The sequence below is a fragment of the Balaenoptera musculus genome, chromosome 1 (genome assembly GCF_009873245.2).
Source record: "Balaenoptera musculus isolate JJ_BM4_2016_0621 chromosome 1, mBalMus1.pri.v3, whole genome shotgun sequence".
NCBI classification, from domain to species: domain Eukaryota; kingdom Metazoa; phylum Chordata; class Mammalia; order Artiodactyla; family Balaenopteridae; genus Balaenoptera; species Balaenoptera musculus.
Window position 1 is genome coordinate 27,127,809 of NC_045785.1, and position 15,189 is coordinate 27,142,997.

General features: G+C 45.5%; 1 protein-coding gene across 1 annotated transcript in view; it reads right to left on the minus strand.

Annotated features, from left to right (window-relative positions):
• The window catches only part of CSMD2 (CUB and Sushi multiple domains 2), a 653,956-nt gene that overhangs the window by 579,873 nt on the left and 58,894 nt on the right, over positions 1-15,189 (minus strand). The window contains exon 2 of the mRNA XM_036829393.1: positions 12,710-12,926. Within this exon, the coding sequence (XP_036685288.1) occupies positions 12,710-12,926 (217 nt within the window). The remainder of the gene's footprint in view (positions 1-12,709; positions 12,927-15,189) is intronic.

The following is a 15,189-nucleotide window of genomic DNA, read 5'->3' on the forward strand; positions in this document are numbered from 1 at the left end:
CTTCATCACATTACCCTGGGAGCCTGAGTCAGTGCAGCTCTGGGAGACAGATACCGTAATGTGTGCCTGGGTGTCTATCATGTCATCTGAAGCTACCAATGAATATATGTTTCCACTCCCTTAAATCTCCATAATAAAGCCTGCTGGGCCCTGAGAAAGGAAACACATGTAAGACACACAACCCAACACAACAGGTGTCATAAAGCCAGCTGAAGACAGGTGGAGACACCAAACTCACCTCGTTTCAGGTTTTTTACTCCAAAGTCACCTTCTTAGTGACAGTTTCCTTGGCCATCCTATTGAAATCTCACCCCTTGCACTTCATTCTTTCCCTGATGTGTATGTTCTTCATAGTGCTTATCTAAGTAACTTTCCAGATGAGTGGAAACTGTAAGGCTAAAGGCAAAGACAACTGATCACATGATCACTGTACTCTAGTTGAAAAGTTATTTTCCAAGGGGTACGGGTTAACAATTCTGATACCACTCTACATCCTGGAATTGAACAATTCAGTCAATGGATGGCAGATGGTGGGAGCCAGGTGTCTCACTGTTGGAGTGGAAGTTTCCAGCTAAGTAAGGGGAGGAGGCTAGAATGTTCCATGTGGTACTGGATTAGAGTTGGAGACTTCAATATGAACTCGTGTTTAGCTGAACACAGAAACACATGGTACATATAAAAATATTTATAGATATGTGTATACACACGAGTTAGTATACATACACATATTTCCTTGCTCTGTCAGCTGAGAGGGCCTAGAAGCAATGATACCTCAATAGTAATGAGCACACCCAGGGCGAGATCTTGGTTTCTAACACCATTTCCCAATTAAAGGATGTAAAGCTCATTTCTCCAAAGAGCTCTGGTGAAACAATAACAGTCAGGACAATAACATCAATGACAAAAGCTCACAATGCTGGGGAACTGTCAAAGAAAACAGGAGAAGCCAACTAAAAGAGTCCCCAGTGGCCAAAGCTTTCCAGTTTGAGCAACAAAATAAACAAACTAGTATTGAATTTTAACCCAAAGTATAAAATAAATATCCATGAATCCACTGATATAAATAAATTAGTAAGCAGAGGAAAATAGATCTCTCCTACAGAAGAATTCCAAATAATTTATGTAGCTACTCTGCCCACAAGATGAAGCATGACTCTCTACTCTGTAGGTGTGAGCTACACATAGGGACTTCCTTCCAAAGAGGACAGTATGGAGTGGGCAGTAACTTTACAGTGGAGAAGCCTGACATACATGAACTCAATCGGGTGATCAAAGCCAACAACAGAGACAAGTCATGTTGATGGTATGTAACCTTGAGATGATGTGATGAAAATGTGACCTTCCTTCAAAAACACATTACTCCAGTCTAATCATGAGAAGAACATCAGACAAATCCCAACTGAAGGACGTTCAACACAACACCTGACCAGTACTCCTCAAAACTGTCAATCATCAAAAACAAGGTAAGCGTGCAAAACTGTCACAGCCAAAAGAGCCTAAGGAGGCAGAAGGACTAAACATTATGTGGTTTCCTGGATGCGATCCTAGAACAGAACAAGAATGTTAGGTAAAAACTAACTAATGAGGAAATCTGAATAAAATATGGACTTTAGTTAATAATAATAAATCAATATTCGTTCATTAATTGTGACAAAAGTACCATACAAATGTAAGATGATAAGAATAGGGGAATCTCGGTGAGGAGTATTATATAGGAATTCTCTGTCCCATCTTCACAACTTTTCTATAAATCTCAAACTAGTTCTATTTATTATAAAAGATTTTTCTTTAAAAAATAAAAAAAGAGAAGATCCCCCTAGCTCTGGTATGAAGGAGAGACTGAAGGTGACAAAGGCAAGAGCAGGGAAACTAAGGAGGCTGCTGTGATAATCAAGGCAAAAGATGATGGTAGCCTGGACCACAGTGGTGGCAGTGGAGGGATTTGGAAGGGATGAGCTTTGGAGAGGAAGCAATGACAAGATGACTAACATTTACCTTGTGCTTACTGTGTGTCCAACATCTTCTACACACTTTATGCCTTGTAGGGTAGTTGAATCTTCACAACTTCCCTACAGGGTAGGTACTACTCTAATCCCAACTTTGTTGACATAGAAACTGAGACTCAGAGACAAGTGACTCCCTCAGCATCACACAGCAAGTAAGAAGCAGAGGCAGGCTGGCTCCAAAGCCCCTCTCTTAACCACCACCCCACATGTGTGCTCAGCCGGGGCAGCAGGAGATGTGAGACAGAGAAGGATTATAACCAGAACCACGTTTTGTTGCCAAGAAGAATCCACCAGAAGTCAGGAGCACACACACACACAAAAAACATTGCTTTAAAAAATATTGTACTTTATGGGTCAATGGCCTAATTTTTAGGCACCAGGGCCAGACTGTCCAGGAGCTTCACCTCCCCAAAAGCAAACAAAAACAAGCGTCAAGTCTGGAAAGCTAATAGACTCTGCTATCTAGAATCCTCACCTACATCTAGGTCCTGAACGCCAAGACTCGGAGTTTGCAATAACCAAGGAAGCACTAGCTACAGTCATAGACAAACCCTGGACTCTCAGAGGTCCAAGTGTGCATACAAGTTCATGTCTCACTTATGTAAAATCCAGTCAATCTGCAGCAGTTGGGGGAGGGGGTGGCTTCTACTTCACATGGCCAACCAGGCATCCAGGCTTCTTATATCTCCTGTTTCCAGGGAAAGAGATGGCGCAGGTTGCAAGGGAGCTTTTCTGGGCCATGCCTGGGAGGGGGGCACATTACTTCATTCACTTTATACTGACCACTAAGTCACACAGCTCCACCTCGATGCAAAGGAGGCTGAGAAATATTGACCCAGGCTGGGCAGCTGCTTCCCACAGACAACGCTGCCCTGCGGAAGAGAAGCAAGAATGATGGTGGACAGTTAGCCTTCTCTGACACACTGCTTAACAGGCCACTGGGAAATAAACTCTTATGCCAAAGACAAATGGGGAAATTGTTGAAAAAGCCAAGAGCGGTTCCTGAATATGGCAGAAATACTCCAAGAAGATCAGGAGTATTTTATAGCCCTTCTACATACACCTCCAGCAACACTTAATCACACAATTTCAGAGCTGGAAGAAGCTTTGGAGTTCTCCTAGATGTAAGTCCTCAGTTTATAAATCAGGAAAATTCAGCTGGCCCTGAGAAGGGACGGGATTTGGTGACAGTCACAAGCACACCAGTGGCCACACCTGGGCCAGAACCCAGGTCTCCTTGCCCCAGTCCTGTTTCCTGGCACCACATCTGGTGGCAGCTCAGACCCACCCAAGGAAGCAGTAACTTGGCTCTCTGTTCACTTAAAAGCTGAGGATTGGTTTTCTTTTATATTTACGTAAACTCTAAGGGAACGAGGAGCTCAGTACTTGGGAGGTGTTTATTCGGGTACCATTTCTGCTGACAAATGGAATAAATGCTAAAATTACAGGTTCCAAACCTGCCTCTACCCTGAGGACAACATCCCTGGGTTACCAGGGTCCCTTGCGCCTTGATTTCTGCTGCCCCAAAGGTTCAGGGAATGAGTTGAGGATAAAGAAAGGGATACACTCCTATCTCAGCAACACACCTGTCGGCCATCACTTGCAAGAAAGGGGCAGATGAGAGTCAAGGGGAAGCCAACTCCATTCTGGGGTAATGTCCCATCTTTGACAACACCTGGTGACACGGTGGGCAGGACCGATCATGGGGAGGGATGTAGGCAACACAGCCTTTTGGCCCAAGACTCAGGCTCCGTGGGGTCTTACATTTTGGCCGCTATTAAATGGCAGACTTGGCGAATGAGCAACGTGAGGCTTTGTCACAAAAATTCACTTTGACCTTGAACCACAGGGTCCCACTGTGAAGGGAGAGATTGCTCAGGACCCCGACATTGCTGCCCACCTGGCTTTGTATATCACCGGCTGCCAACCCCTGCCCCACCACGTCTGCCCAAACCCACCCTTTGGCATTAGATGATGGAGCACATGGTCGCCCGTGGGTCACTGCAGTTGACTTCCCGAGCCCCAAGCTGGGCAAACCCTGCTCCCTCCCTTCTGCAGCCCCCTTCAGACCTGGTGTGGTTGGGCGACCTGTGTGAAAATGGGCGTTTGAATAAAGCTCGCCCAAGGCACGCAGCCTCTTGGGAGACTCAGTATTTTCTCGCGATAAAGATGGAGGTGATAATTCTTATGTCTGGGAAAACTGTGAAGACTGAATGAGATGTGGGACATCAAGCTCTTGGCACACAACAGGTAAATATTTATTCCAACCCCCGACCCTCCTCTATGTCCATTTAAGTCATCAGAACTCATTGTTCAGGGGATAAACAGAATGGTTCCCCCAAATGTCCTACAGTGTTTCTGGGCCCAGTATTGTCCCCAGATGCTCTGGGCCCACAGTAGGGGTCAGTGATCTCACTGGGGATCTCTGCAGGTCTCCCAAAGCTTGCCTGGGGCAAGGTGATGAACAAAGCCGACTACGGCAACCCAGAAAGACAGGCTGCTGGCCTGTTCCTGCAGCCCCGTCCGGCTACATCCTTGGTCTCTGCACACGTCAGCTGACTCCTTATGAATCAGAGATAAATTTCCCGATTACATACGAAGCTCCTACCAACAGGTTTGTCTCCAGATGGCAAATTTGCCTGCATTTAGGATGAATCAAACATATTTACTTTTCAGATGTTAGCGGTTTAATAAAATCCATAATGCCTTTGGCCTCAAGCCCTCTTCCTATTAATTATTAAACCCTTGTGTGTTTCGAGGGTAATTGAATCCATGTTTCTAATTAGTTTACACTTAATTCATCAGAACAATTTTTAAAGGGCTGATGGATGTCCCAATAAGCCTCATGGGCAGTTTAATGAATCTTTATTTAAAAAGAAATTGGACACACACCAAACTGTTAACAGTGGTTATCTCCAGGGAGCAGAATTGGAACAAGGGCCTGGGAAGGAGGCATTTGTGTTTTTTCACTCTATACATTGCTGCACTGCTTGACTTTTTAAAAAAAATACTGAGTTCCCATTACTTTTACCATTTTAAAGAAACAGCTTGAAAAGGAAAATGGCATGAATTTTTTAAAAGGGAAATGGAGTGAATGCAAATGAGTCCCAAGCAGTCAGAAGGCATTTTGGAGCGGAGAAGGAAGCCTGGTTTCTGGCTCTAGGAGACCCATGGTCTTCTCCTCCACTAGTCACTTAGTATCTAAGAGACCTCAGCCGCTTACTCAACCTCTGCAAAGAAAATTAATACTACCCATCTCATGGGGCTGTTGTTGAATTATTACATAACACGTGTTAATGCCTGTTTAGGACCTTTTGGTGTGTCCCCACTTCCCTTAAGATACGTGCGAGCTCCCCAGCATGGCATAGAGGGCCCCTGGTGATCCGGCCCGGATGCCCCCATCTCCCCACAGCACTCCACCCCCAGTGAGCCCCCTGCACCTCGCCTTTCTCTCGCTTTTGCCCTGACCTGCGCACATACTATTCTCTTGGCTTGAAACACTCTCCCAGCCCCTCTTTCCACGCCCTATCAGGGATCCCTTCCTCCAGAGAGCATTCATTCATTCATTCCATAAATATTTTGTTGAGTGCCTCCTATGGGCCAGGCCCTGGAGATGCAGTGGAGAATAAAACAGTCAAGGAGCCTACAGTCTTGTGAGGGAGATGGGCAGAAATCCAAGAATCACACACACACACACGTAAAGCCACGAAGGACAGAGGCACAGTAATCTCAGGGGTATCACAGGAGGGTGTGACCAGGTTGAGAAATAGGGGTGTCTCAGAGGATTCCCCAGGTGAGAAAGTGCAAGTGAGTTGACATATAAAAAATGAGGGAGCGGTAACTAAGCAAAGGGGCCGATGGAGGGACAGCATTCCAGGCCCACAGAGCAACATCTACAAATATCTCCCCAAGACTAGGTCAGGTTCCTCAGTCATGCCTCCTGGACTACCTTCACCTGCTTATTTATGTTTCCCTAAAAAGACTGTAAGTTCCTTGAAAACAGAGGCTGTCTTGTTAACTGTTGTATCCCCAACACTAGGCATTCAATAAAGGTTGAATACATGACAATGAGTGAATGAATGAATGAATATGTCTAGCACGGTGGCTGGCCCACAAGAGGTGCTTGGTGTCATCACTTCTTTTTCCTTTCTAGTATCCTCCCTCTGTTTCAATCCTAAACAGGAATGCTCCCTCATCCCCATGGGTCCTTCCAGCCACCTCCTGACCACAAGAGCACATTCTCAAGGCACTCTGGGGAAAGGATCCTCCAAGGACAATCCTATTGAGGTGTAAGGCACACTTTTTAAGGAATCCAACAAGCAGGTCCTTTAGGGGCCCCTGCTGCAATACACAGTCATAAGAAGACAGTAAATCTGACAAATTTGTAGGTTTTTTACAACTTCCAAACAGGTGTCTAATGCCAGTTGAGTGAAATCTGCAACCAGCCCCAAATGACTAAAACTGCATTCCACCTTAGGCTGATGAATGTGTATTGCCAGCAATGGAGGGAACCAGTTGCAGTGTTTCCCATAACTTGAGCCCAGATGTCTCAATTAAGGGATGCTTAGCTGTGCTTAACTGGTGCAGTTATCACCAGTGCCCTATAAACCCTCCAATACACAGTGATGTCGTTTATTAGCAGCATCGCCATAGATTATGTTTGCTCGTGTTCCATTAGAAAACTTCATCCCACATTCAACTGCAATGCAATAGGATGTTTGCCAGCACGGAAAGGCCACCTAATTGTGCAAAAGCAGAGATGTGGGGATTGCTTCAGTAATTCATCCAGGCAGGGCTGACACTGCATTATCTGGGAGGCTCTTTGTTCTTTTCTTGCTAATTTCCAAACTCCTACAGGCTCCCCAGCCTTCAGGACCAGCTCCTACTCCCATTTCCCACCCTGATCCATTATGAGAAGAATCTGATCAGCTTCTATTGTAAATTTAATTTCAAGCAGCCAGACGCTGCCTTCTGGCACCCTGGGATGTTGCTGCTTATGAATAGCTCTAGATGAAATGTGAGGTGCTCTCAAGAAGGTGTCTGTGAACTCCTGGTGGAGAAAGGGAGTTGCTGGGAGATGAATGGCATCTGCATATAGAACAAGCCGTGTGCAGTGTGCCTACTGGCACCTCTTCTTTAACGATGCCAGGTGCAGCTGTCAGTGCATAGCGCCACTGAGAGCTCCCCATTTTGCAGAGGAGGAAACTGAAGCTCAGATGGGTTGACTCACTTGTCCAAGGTCACTGACACAGAAGTAGGATTAGCACACAGGTATGTTTGATGCTGAAGGCCTTAACTCCTCCTTAATCACCTACCTCGGCATTTCTCAACCTCAGCACCACTGGCATTTGTTGCAGCTGTCTTGTGCATGGTAGGACACTTCGCAGCACCCCTGGCCTTGATCCACTAGATGCCAGGGCCCCTCTCCAGTTGTGACAACCAAAAATGTCTCCAGACATTGCCAAATGTCCCCGTGGGGTCAAAATCACCTTCAGTTGAAAAACCACTGTTCTACCTCATGTCATATAAATGTATTGGGTTTGTGTGTGCGTGTGTGTGTGTCTCTTTTTGCTTAATTGTGTTTTTTAATTTTTTTTCTACCAACATACAAGTATTTCTTCTGTTTATATCTCATTACAGTTCAAAGCAGTTTACACACACTATTTAATGTAATCCTTACCAACCAACCTATGGGGTAGATACTGATACATCCACTTCATGGATGAAGATACTGAGGATAAGAGTCAAAGTGACCTGTCTACGCCAAGCAGCTAGCGAGGAGCTGGAACTCATGCCTTGCAGGTGCAAGAGGTATATTTCACTGCATGGCTCAGCCACAGCCACACGTGGTAGAAGGCTTGACTCCCGGCCTCAAGGAGATTAGAATCTAACCAGGAGGGAAGTTTGTTGCTCACACCACCACCCATGAGCTAGCAGCTGGAGAAAGATGAGTTTAAAGAGGGCTGAGGATCGGGGTGGGGAGGTGACTCCAGCCTTTTGCTGGAATGCATCCATAAATAAATTGAAAAGGACTGAAGGTAAAGGAAGAAAAGAGAAATGCATTAAAATGCTCAAAGAGCAGAATCACAAAACTTAACGCCTGTCAAGTCTGAGACAAAAGCCCCAAGTGATGCAGAGAGAACCCCACTGCAGGCTTCTCATCAGTCCGGCCCCACTGCTGGGCTACCGTGGGATGAGCAATGCCACCCACAACGAATGACTTCCCCTGAGCCCAGTCTCTTCTCGGATGTCCGTCCTCCACATCTGCAGCTCCCAGATCTAAAAAGTCTAATGGGCAGGCCACAGAGGAAGCGTCAAGACAGGCATAAAAGTGCTCCAGAGCGGTCTGAGTTCCTAAGAGCAAAGGGCCAGGAAAGATGCAAATAGTGTTTATGGAGCAGCAGGGAATCCTAGGAGGTGGCTCATACACACAGCCCTGTGAGGCGGATCAGTGTCACCTCCATCTTACAGATGAGTCTCAGAGAAGCCAAATCTTGCACAGGTCATGGCGCAAATAAACGTAGAAGCCAGCTGGGTATAAATCTTGGCCTGTCACCACCGTACCCTCCTGTCTCAAGGGAAAACACTGTGAGAAGAGGTGACCTACCTGTTCTGCTAGATGAACGAAGAAAAACATCAGTGCACAAAATACCCTGGGATGCCACGAGAACACATTTTCCTGGAGACTGCAATTCACGTCAGGCTGACCTATAGCTTGTTTCCTGCTTCCAAGCCGGACAATGTGGAGCCATCCTCCACCCCTTCCTTCTTCATACTCCCACTCTACAATCCCTATAAACCCACCCTTAATTCCAAGCACCACACTGCCCCATAACATCATACAAACCCACGCCATCTTCTCTCTTCATTATTCTAGCTCAGGTTACCTCCGTCTCTTGCCTGGCCTGGCAGTCACCAGTCTGGACCCCTACCCTAACGCATTCTCCACACTGCAGCCAGACCACGCCAAAATCCTCTGCTTAAACGTCTTCATTAGAAGGACATCTACCAAACACCTACAGCCAACATCACACTTAATGGTGAAAGACTGAGTATTTTAAGATCAAGAACAAGGTAAGGATGTCCACCCTCACCACTTCTATTCAATATTATATTGAAGATTGAGTATAGTCAATATTCTATCTGCTGCAATTAAGCATAAATAAATAGGTGGCATCAAGATTGAAAAAGAACAAAAACTGTTTTTATTCACAGAGATTTTTTAAAAACTATCAGAACTATTAATAAGAAGCTCAGCCAGGTCACGGGATACAAGATCAATATACAAACATCAATTTGTATTTCTACATATTAGCACTGAATCATCCAAAAATAAAATATAATGAAAACTAATTCTATTCATGACAGCAAATCAAAAAAGAATAAACATCTCAAGAGAGATTTCCAGTTCAAGATGGAGAGCCAAGGCAACATGTTAAACGCTCCTTCAACCTGACCTCCCAAGCTGTCATGGAAATAGTCTGAGGTATATAAAAGGAGAGACTATATATGTCCATGTGGGAAACTAGGAAAAAGAGACAGACACCTACATGCTACAAGCACTAAGGAATTTCTACGAGATGCAGTGCTGGTGAGACCTGACTAAGAAAAAGGCTCACTAGACAGGATGCTGACAGAGAAATATAGCCTAAAATGTGTTCTCAAGAAGTAACTTTAACCACTAGTGGAATAAAAATCAGAGACGAGGCAAAGAACACTTGTGCTTAAAGATGGAGAAACGGAAATCATAGTAAGGAAGCTTAAAAACAGAAAGTATTAAATATTATACAAGGACAAATACATCAGTTATCACCAAAAATTGTGAGTGAATTAAACCTTTCTGTTAAAGAATAAAAACTCTCATGAAAGATTTAAAAACAAAACTCTAAACTCTACATATAGAACAATGACATAGAAATATTAAAAATAGAGAAATTAGCAAAGATGGGTGATAAATGCAAACCTAAAAGATAATAAAAGTGGTAAAACTAGTATCAAAGTAGAATTTAAGGCAAAAAAAGGGGGATAAATATAACTTTTATATTGGAAGAATTATAATTCACTCTGAAGATCTGATGTTTACAAATACTGACATACTGAAGAGAATAACATCAACATATATAAAGTAAAAACTTAGAAATAAAGGGAGAAAATGATAAAAATAATAGTGAAAATGTGAAAACAGTAAGTTGCTTATCCTTGACAAAAATCACTTAGACAATAAATAAGAAATTAGAAAAATTAAACAATACTAATAACATGAATTTGTTCACCCTTCCACCACAGAATACATATTCTTTTCAAATACTCAGAACGTTTACCAAAAATGATCTTATACTGAGAAAAAAAGGCAACAAATTCTCCAAAATAGAAATCATAATCTGAACATAGTGCAGTACAACTAGATAATAACTTCTTAAGTATAAAAAAATATTACTTGGAAATTTTGAGGGAAAAAACCCTAGAGTCAAGGAAGGAACAAAACTGCAGTTAGAGCCTGCAGTTAGAATTATTTATTCTAAAAATAACAACTATCCATCAAAATTTATGGCATATGGTCAAAGTTGTACTTAGGGAAAAATGCCTCAATGATTTTAATATCAAACAAGAGGTAATGAAACTAATTCAATTCATGAAAACAGCAAAAGAGCAACGCCAGCCCAAGGTAAGTGGGAGGGAAGAATGAATAAAGATAAAAGCAGAAGTCAACAAGTCAGGTAACAGGAAAAGAATAAAACTGATAGCCCTAGAGTTGGGACTTTTAAAAGACCAATAAAATAGGCACACTTCTGGCAAGACTAAATAAGTAAAAAGATAGAAAATGCAAATGCGCGGGAGCAGATACAAGAAAGCGGACGTGATCCCAGATAGCGTGGAGTTGGAAATGCTGTATGGGAAAACTATATAATTCTGAAATGAACCAAAATGAGCACATCAGGCAGATGACAGGGATGAGGAGCCCGAGCAGGGATGAACTTGTGGAGGTACAAATCCCAGGAGCCTTCTCCTCAGACACGGCTGGTTGGCCAGAGTGGGCTGTGCCCTGGGAATACATCCAGGGACCCCCTGCCAGGACCACCTCCTTAGGTCCCAGAACCCCCACCCTTGCCGGCCAGAGCCATCCCCCCTCTGGGGGTCTTCCACACTTCACTCTCAGAGCCAGAGAACCCAAACGTCAGAAGATAGAGCTTTGACCACACGTGCGTGGACCCTGCCTGAAGAGAAAAGAGAGCTGGAAGAACTTCAGGACGCAGAATAGGCCTCCAGTCATCTGTACCCCAACTAGCCGCCCCACTGGCCTGATCTGACTTTCTGTCTTTCAACATCCCTCAAGAGTCTGCGCCGGTGCCCCACCGATGGGGTCACTGGAGCTCGACATCTGATGGTGACCTCATCCAGTCTCCTGATTTTAAGCACTAACCAGTCCCAGGCTCCCAACTTTACATCTCTAGCCCCGATGTCCTTGAACTCTAAGCTCACATATTCAAGTCGAGGCCTGCCCCCTTCCCAATTAGCATGTCACCTCCTTGAAGACAGGAGCTTTGTTTTGCTCACTGCTGGGTCCCCAGCACGCAGGCTAGTGTCTGGAACATAGTAGGTGCTCAAGAAATATTTGCGGAATGAATAAGTGAAGAGCACTCCAGTCCCTCCACCCAAGTTTCACTGAACACCTACTGTGTGCCAATCCCTGTGGAATGTCAAGGGCAGACGGACAAGCCTGGTCTTGTCTAAGAGGAACCACTTAGTCAGGGGAGCCCCAGATGCCCATCCCAGCTGCAGACATGGCAGCTCACCTCTGCACTGCCCTGAGAGGGCAGGGAGCAAGCAAGAAGAGGGCTGGATCAGTCCTGGGAATGTTGTCTGTGACTCTGCTCCAAGAGCATCTTAAACAAAGCCTTGAGGACCCCGGGGTCCCCAGGGCTTAGCTGGTAAGCCATTAACCCTTTGTCTCCCGGGGAGCCCAAAGCCTATCTTGCAGGACCAGGACGAGTCTTGCAATGGAGGCACGGCAGGCCACCAGGTCAACAAAACCTGGAGAGCTATGACACTGAGGCCTTGATCTTTGCCCCCCTCAAAGTCTGCTCTTCCTGCAGAGGTGGGAGCCTTCCTCCCTGTCTCCCTCCTTGATGTGAACTCTCCCCTTGGGAGGCAGCTCAGGAGCACGGGAAAGCAATCTCGTCCTCTCCATTGTCTCCTCTTCTATTAAGTGTGCTGCGGTTTAAAAAGTAGAAACTTCCCTAAATTCTCAATTCTGTACCCACAGCCAAAGCCATGCAAATGCAAGGCAAAATCCAACACAGTATTGACGGTTTTCAAGTCGGGGATGCAAGACATAGTTGCTACTAGCCTTCAGTTCATATCTGCTGGGTCCAAGGGATATATTTCTGTGTGTGCAAAGAATATACACCAACAGATATGCACACATACACACATACGCATGCGAAATCAGTTGTAATAGAAAGACTTGAATTGCTCTGTATGTTTTCTATCTAGTCTTCCCAAATGTCCTACAAAAACTCCTGCTTACTGGGAACTTCTAAGCAGGAGAAAGGAATTGGGAAAGGTAAAGAAAGCAGAGGAGTTCAGGGCAGGCCTCATAAAAACAGAGGTCTGAGTTGATGACAAAGCACCCTGCCTGGTTCTTCCTCTCAGCAAGCGTGGCTCAGGCCCAGCTGCCGGCCACGGGGAGGAGGGCGTGATACCTGGTTCGCAGGTTCTCTGGCTGGGGTGGCCCATCAAACACCGACAGGACGTCAAAATCCTCCTCCAGGGCAAAGGACTGGAACACAAGCTGGATCCGGTGCTGGTCCTCCGCGGTGATGGTCCACGTGCAGTTGGCGTAATTGGGGTAGCCATACGGGAACCCCGGGCTCTCAACGGTGCCATTGGGACCCTGCAGTTCGAACGTGCAGTTCTGGCCTGGGAGAGAGAAAGGGAGCTGTTCAGTACGGCCGGAAGAACTCTGAGAATCTCCCAGAGAGATGGGAGCAGTGTGTTAGAGGATCATGAACCCCCTTTTCCAAGTGTTTCCTCTGGACCAGCCCATGCTCGGTGCAGAGGGAAGGAAGGTGGGCGACTGACACACTGAGTGCCAGCTTGCTTGTGCCGTGAAATGTCCAGGTGATAAAATGGGCATCGTTGTACTCAAGCCTTAGAACAACCCTGTGAGGTAGGAAACAACGCTCAGAGTTTGAACTAAAAGGCCAGCAGACCAGGTGGAACTTCCTCTTTACAACATTAAATGCCAGACTGATGATTTCAAATTTTCTCCATTTTCCACGGCCTCCTGACGCTCCAGGCTCCTCTTCTCAGCCCCAGCCCCCTCTTCCCATCTCCATAGAGAATAAAAGCCACCAGTGGGGATTCCGTTGTCTTCCCAATTCCAAATCCGTCTAGCCTGCCCCACACGGTCTTCCTTCCTCCTGCAGACCAACTAGCCCTCCTGCAATCTAAACATATCCCTTCCATGTGCCCTTTGGATCCCATCCCTCCCTAACCTTCAAGAACCTTATATACGTTTCTCTCTTATGTATGTTCCAAGTGTTCAATCATTTCCTCTCCACTGGAACTTTCCCATTTTAAATGTGCTCAAGACTCTCCTTAAAAAACCAACTCCCCATTCCACTTCTCTTCTCCCTCCAGCCTTGTCTCTCTCTTCCCCTTCTCAGCCAAAGTTTTAGAAAACACAATCTGTCTGTCCTTTCTGTCTCTATTTCCTTACTCCCTGCCCGTCAGTTCTGCCTTCTGGTCCTGTCAATCCACCCAAACAGGTCTAAGGTCACCGATGGGTCCAGTGGATATTGTTCAGTCCTCATTTTAACAGACCTCTCTCTCAGCTGCCTCTGACACTGTTGCCTCCTTTCTGGAATCACCTTTCCCAGGCCAGAGCATCTCAGACTACACTGCACATGAGCAGCGCCTGGGGACCTGGCTGACATTTACATTCTGATGGACAGCACCTGGGAGGGGCCAGAGAGCCTGCTCGTTTACCTGGTGCCCTGCAGATGCAATGATGCTTTGAGCAGCCTGGTCCCCGGCTTCCTCCCATACCGCTCACTCTCCATCTTTCTTCCCATGGTTCTTTCTCTGGCTCCTTTCCAGGCTCAGTGTTGGGGCCTCTCCTCCTCTCTGTCTCCCCACTTGTGCACTGATGACTCACAACTTCACAGTTCAGGCCAGACCTCTCTCTCAGCTCCAGACCTGACACCTCCTTTGGGCTGTTCAGGCTCGTGATGTCCTCCACCCACCCTTTCCTGACACTTTCCTCTCCTTCACAGCCCCCTGGACAACCGATCATCCTGTCTCTGTCTCTACTTCCCTCGACCCCACAGCATCTCTCCCCCAGACTGCCATAAAAACTACCTCCTAACTGGTCAACTGCGTTTACCCTGGTCCTTGCCAACACTACAGCTGGGGGTGTCTTTTCAAAACAGCAATCTGATCAGGTCACCTCCCCTTTCCTCCACCGACATCAAACCTCCCATAGCTCGTCATTGCTCTTCAGTAAGGAAAAATCACTTGTAGACCTATGAGGGTCTCTGCATGGTTTGGCCCTTGGTGACCTCTTACCCTTGTGTCCACTAGCTTTCCAGCCAAACCCCACCCTTCTAAAGGACTTGAACAGACATTTTTCCAAAGAACATATATAAAAGGCCAACAGGTACATGAAAAGATGCTCAACATCGCTAGTCATTAAGGAAATGCAAATTAAAACCACAATGAGATATAACCTCATACCTGTTAGAATGGCCATCATCAAAAAGACAAGAGATAACAAATGCTGGCAGGGATGCTGAGAAAATGGAACTCTTGTGCACTGTTGGTGGGATTGTAAATTGGTGCAGCCACTGTTGAAAACAGTACAGAGGATCCTCAAAAAACTAAGAATAGAACTATCACATGATCCAGCAATTCCACTTCTGGGAATATATCCAAATGTAACAAAAACACTAACTCGAAAAGATATCTGCACCTCCATGTTCATAGAAGCATTATTTACAATAAACAAGACATGGAAACAACCTAAGTGTCCATCGATAGATGAATGGATAAATTAGTTGTGAGATACATACACACACACACACACACACACACACAAATATTATTCAGCCATAAAAAACAAGGAAATCCTACCATTTGCAACAGCATGAATGGACCTCGAAGGCATTATGCTAAGTGAAAT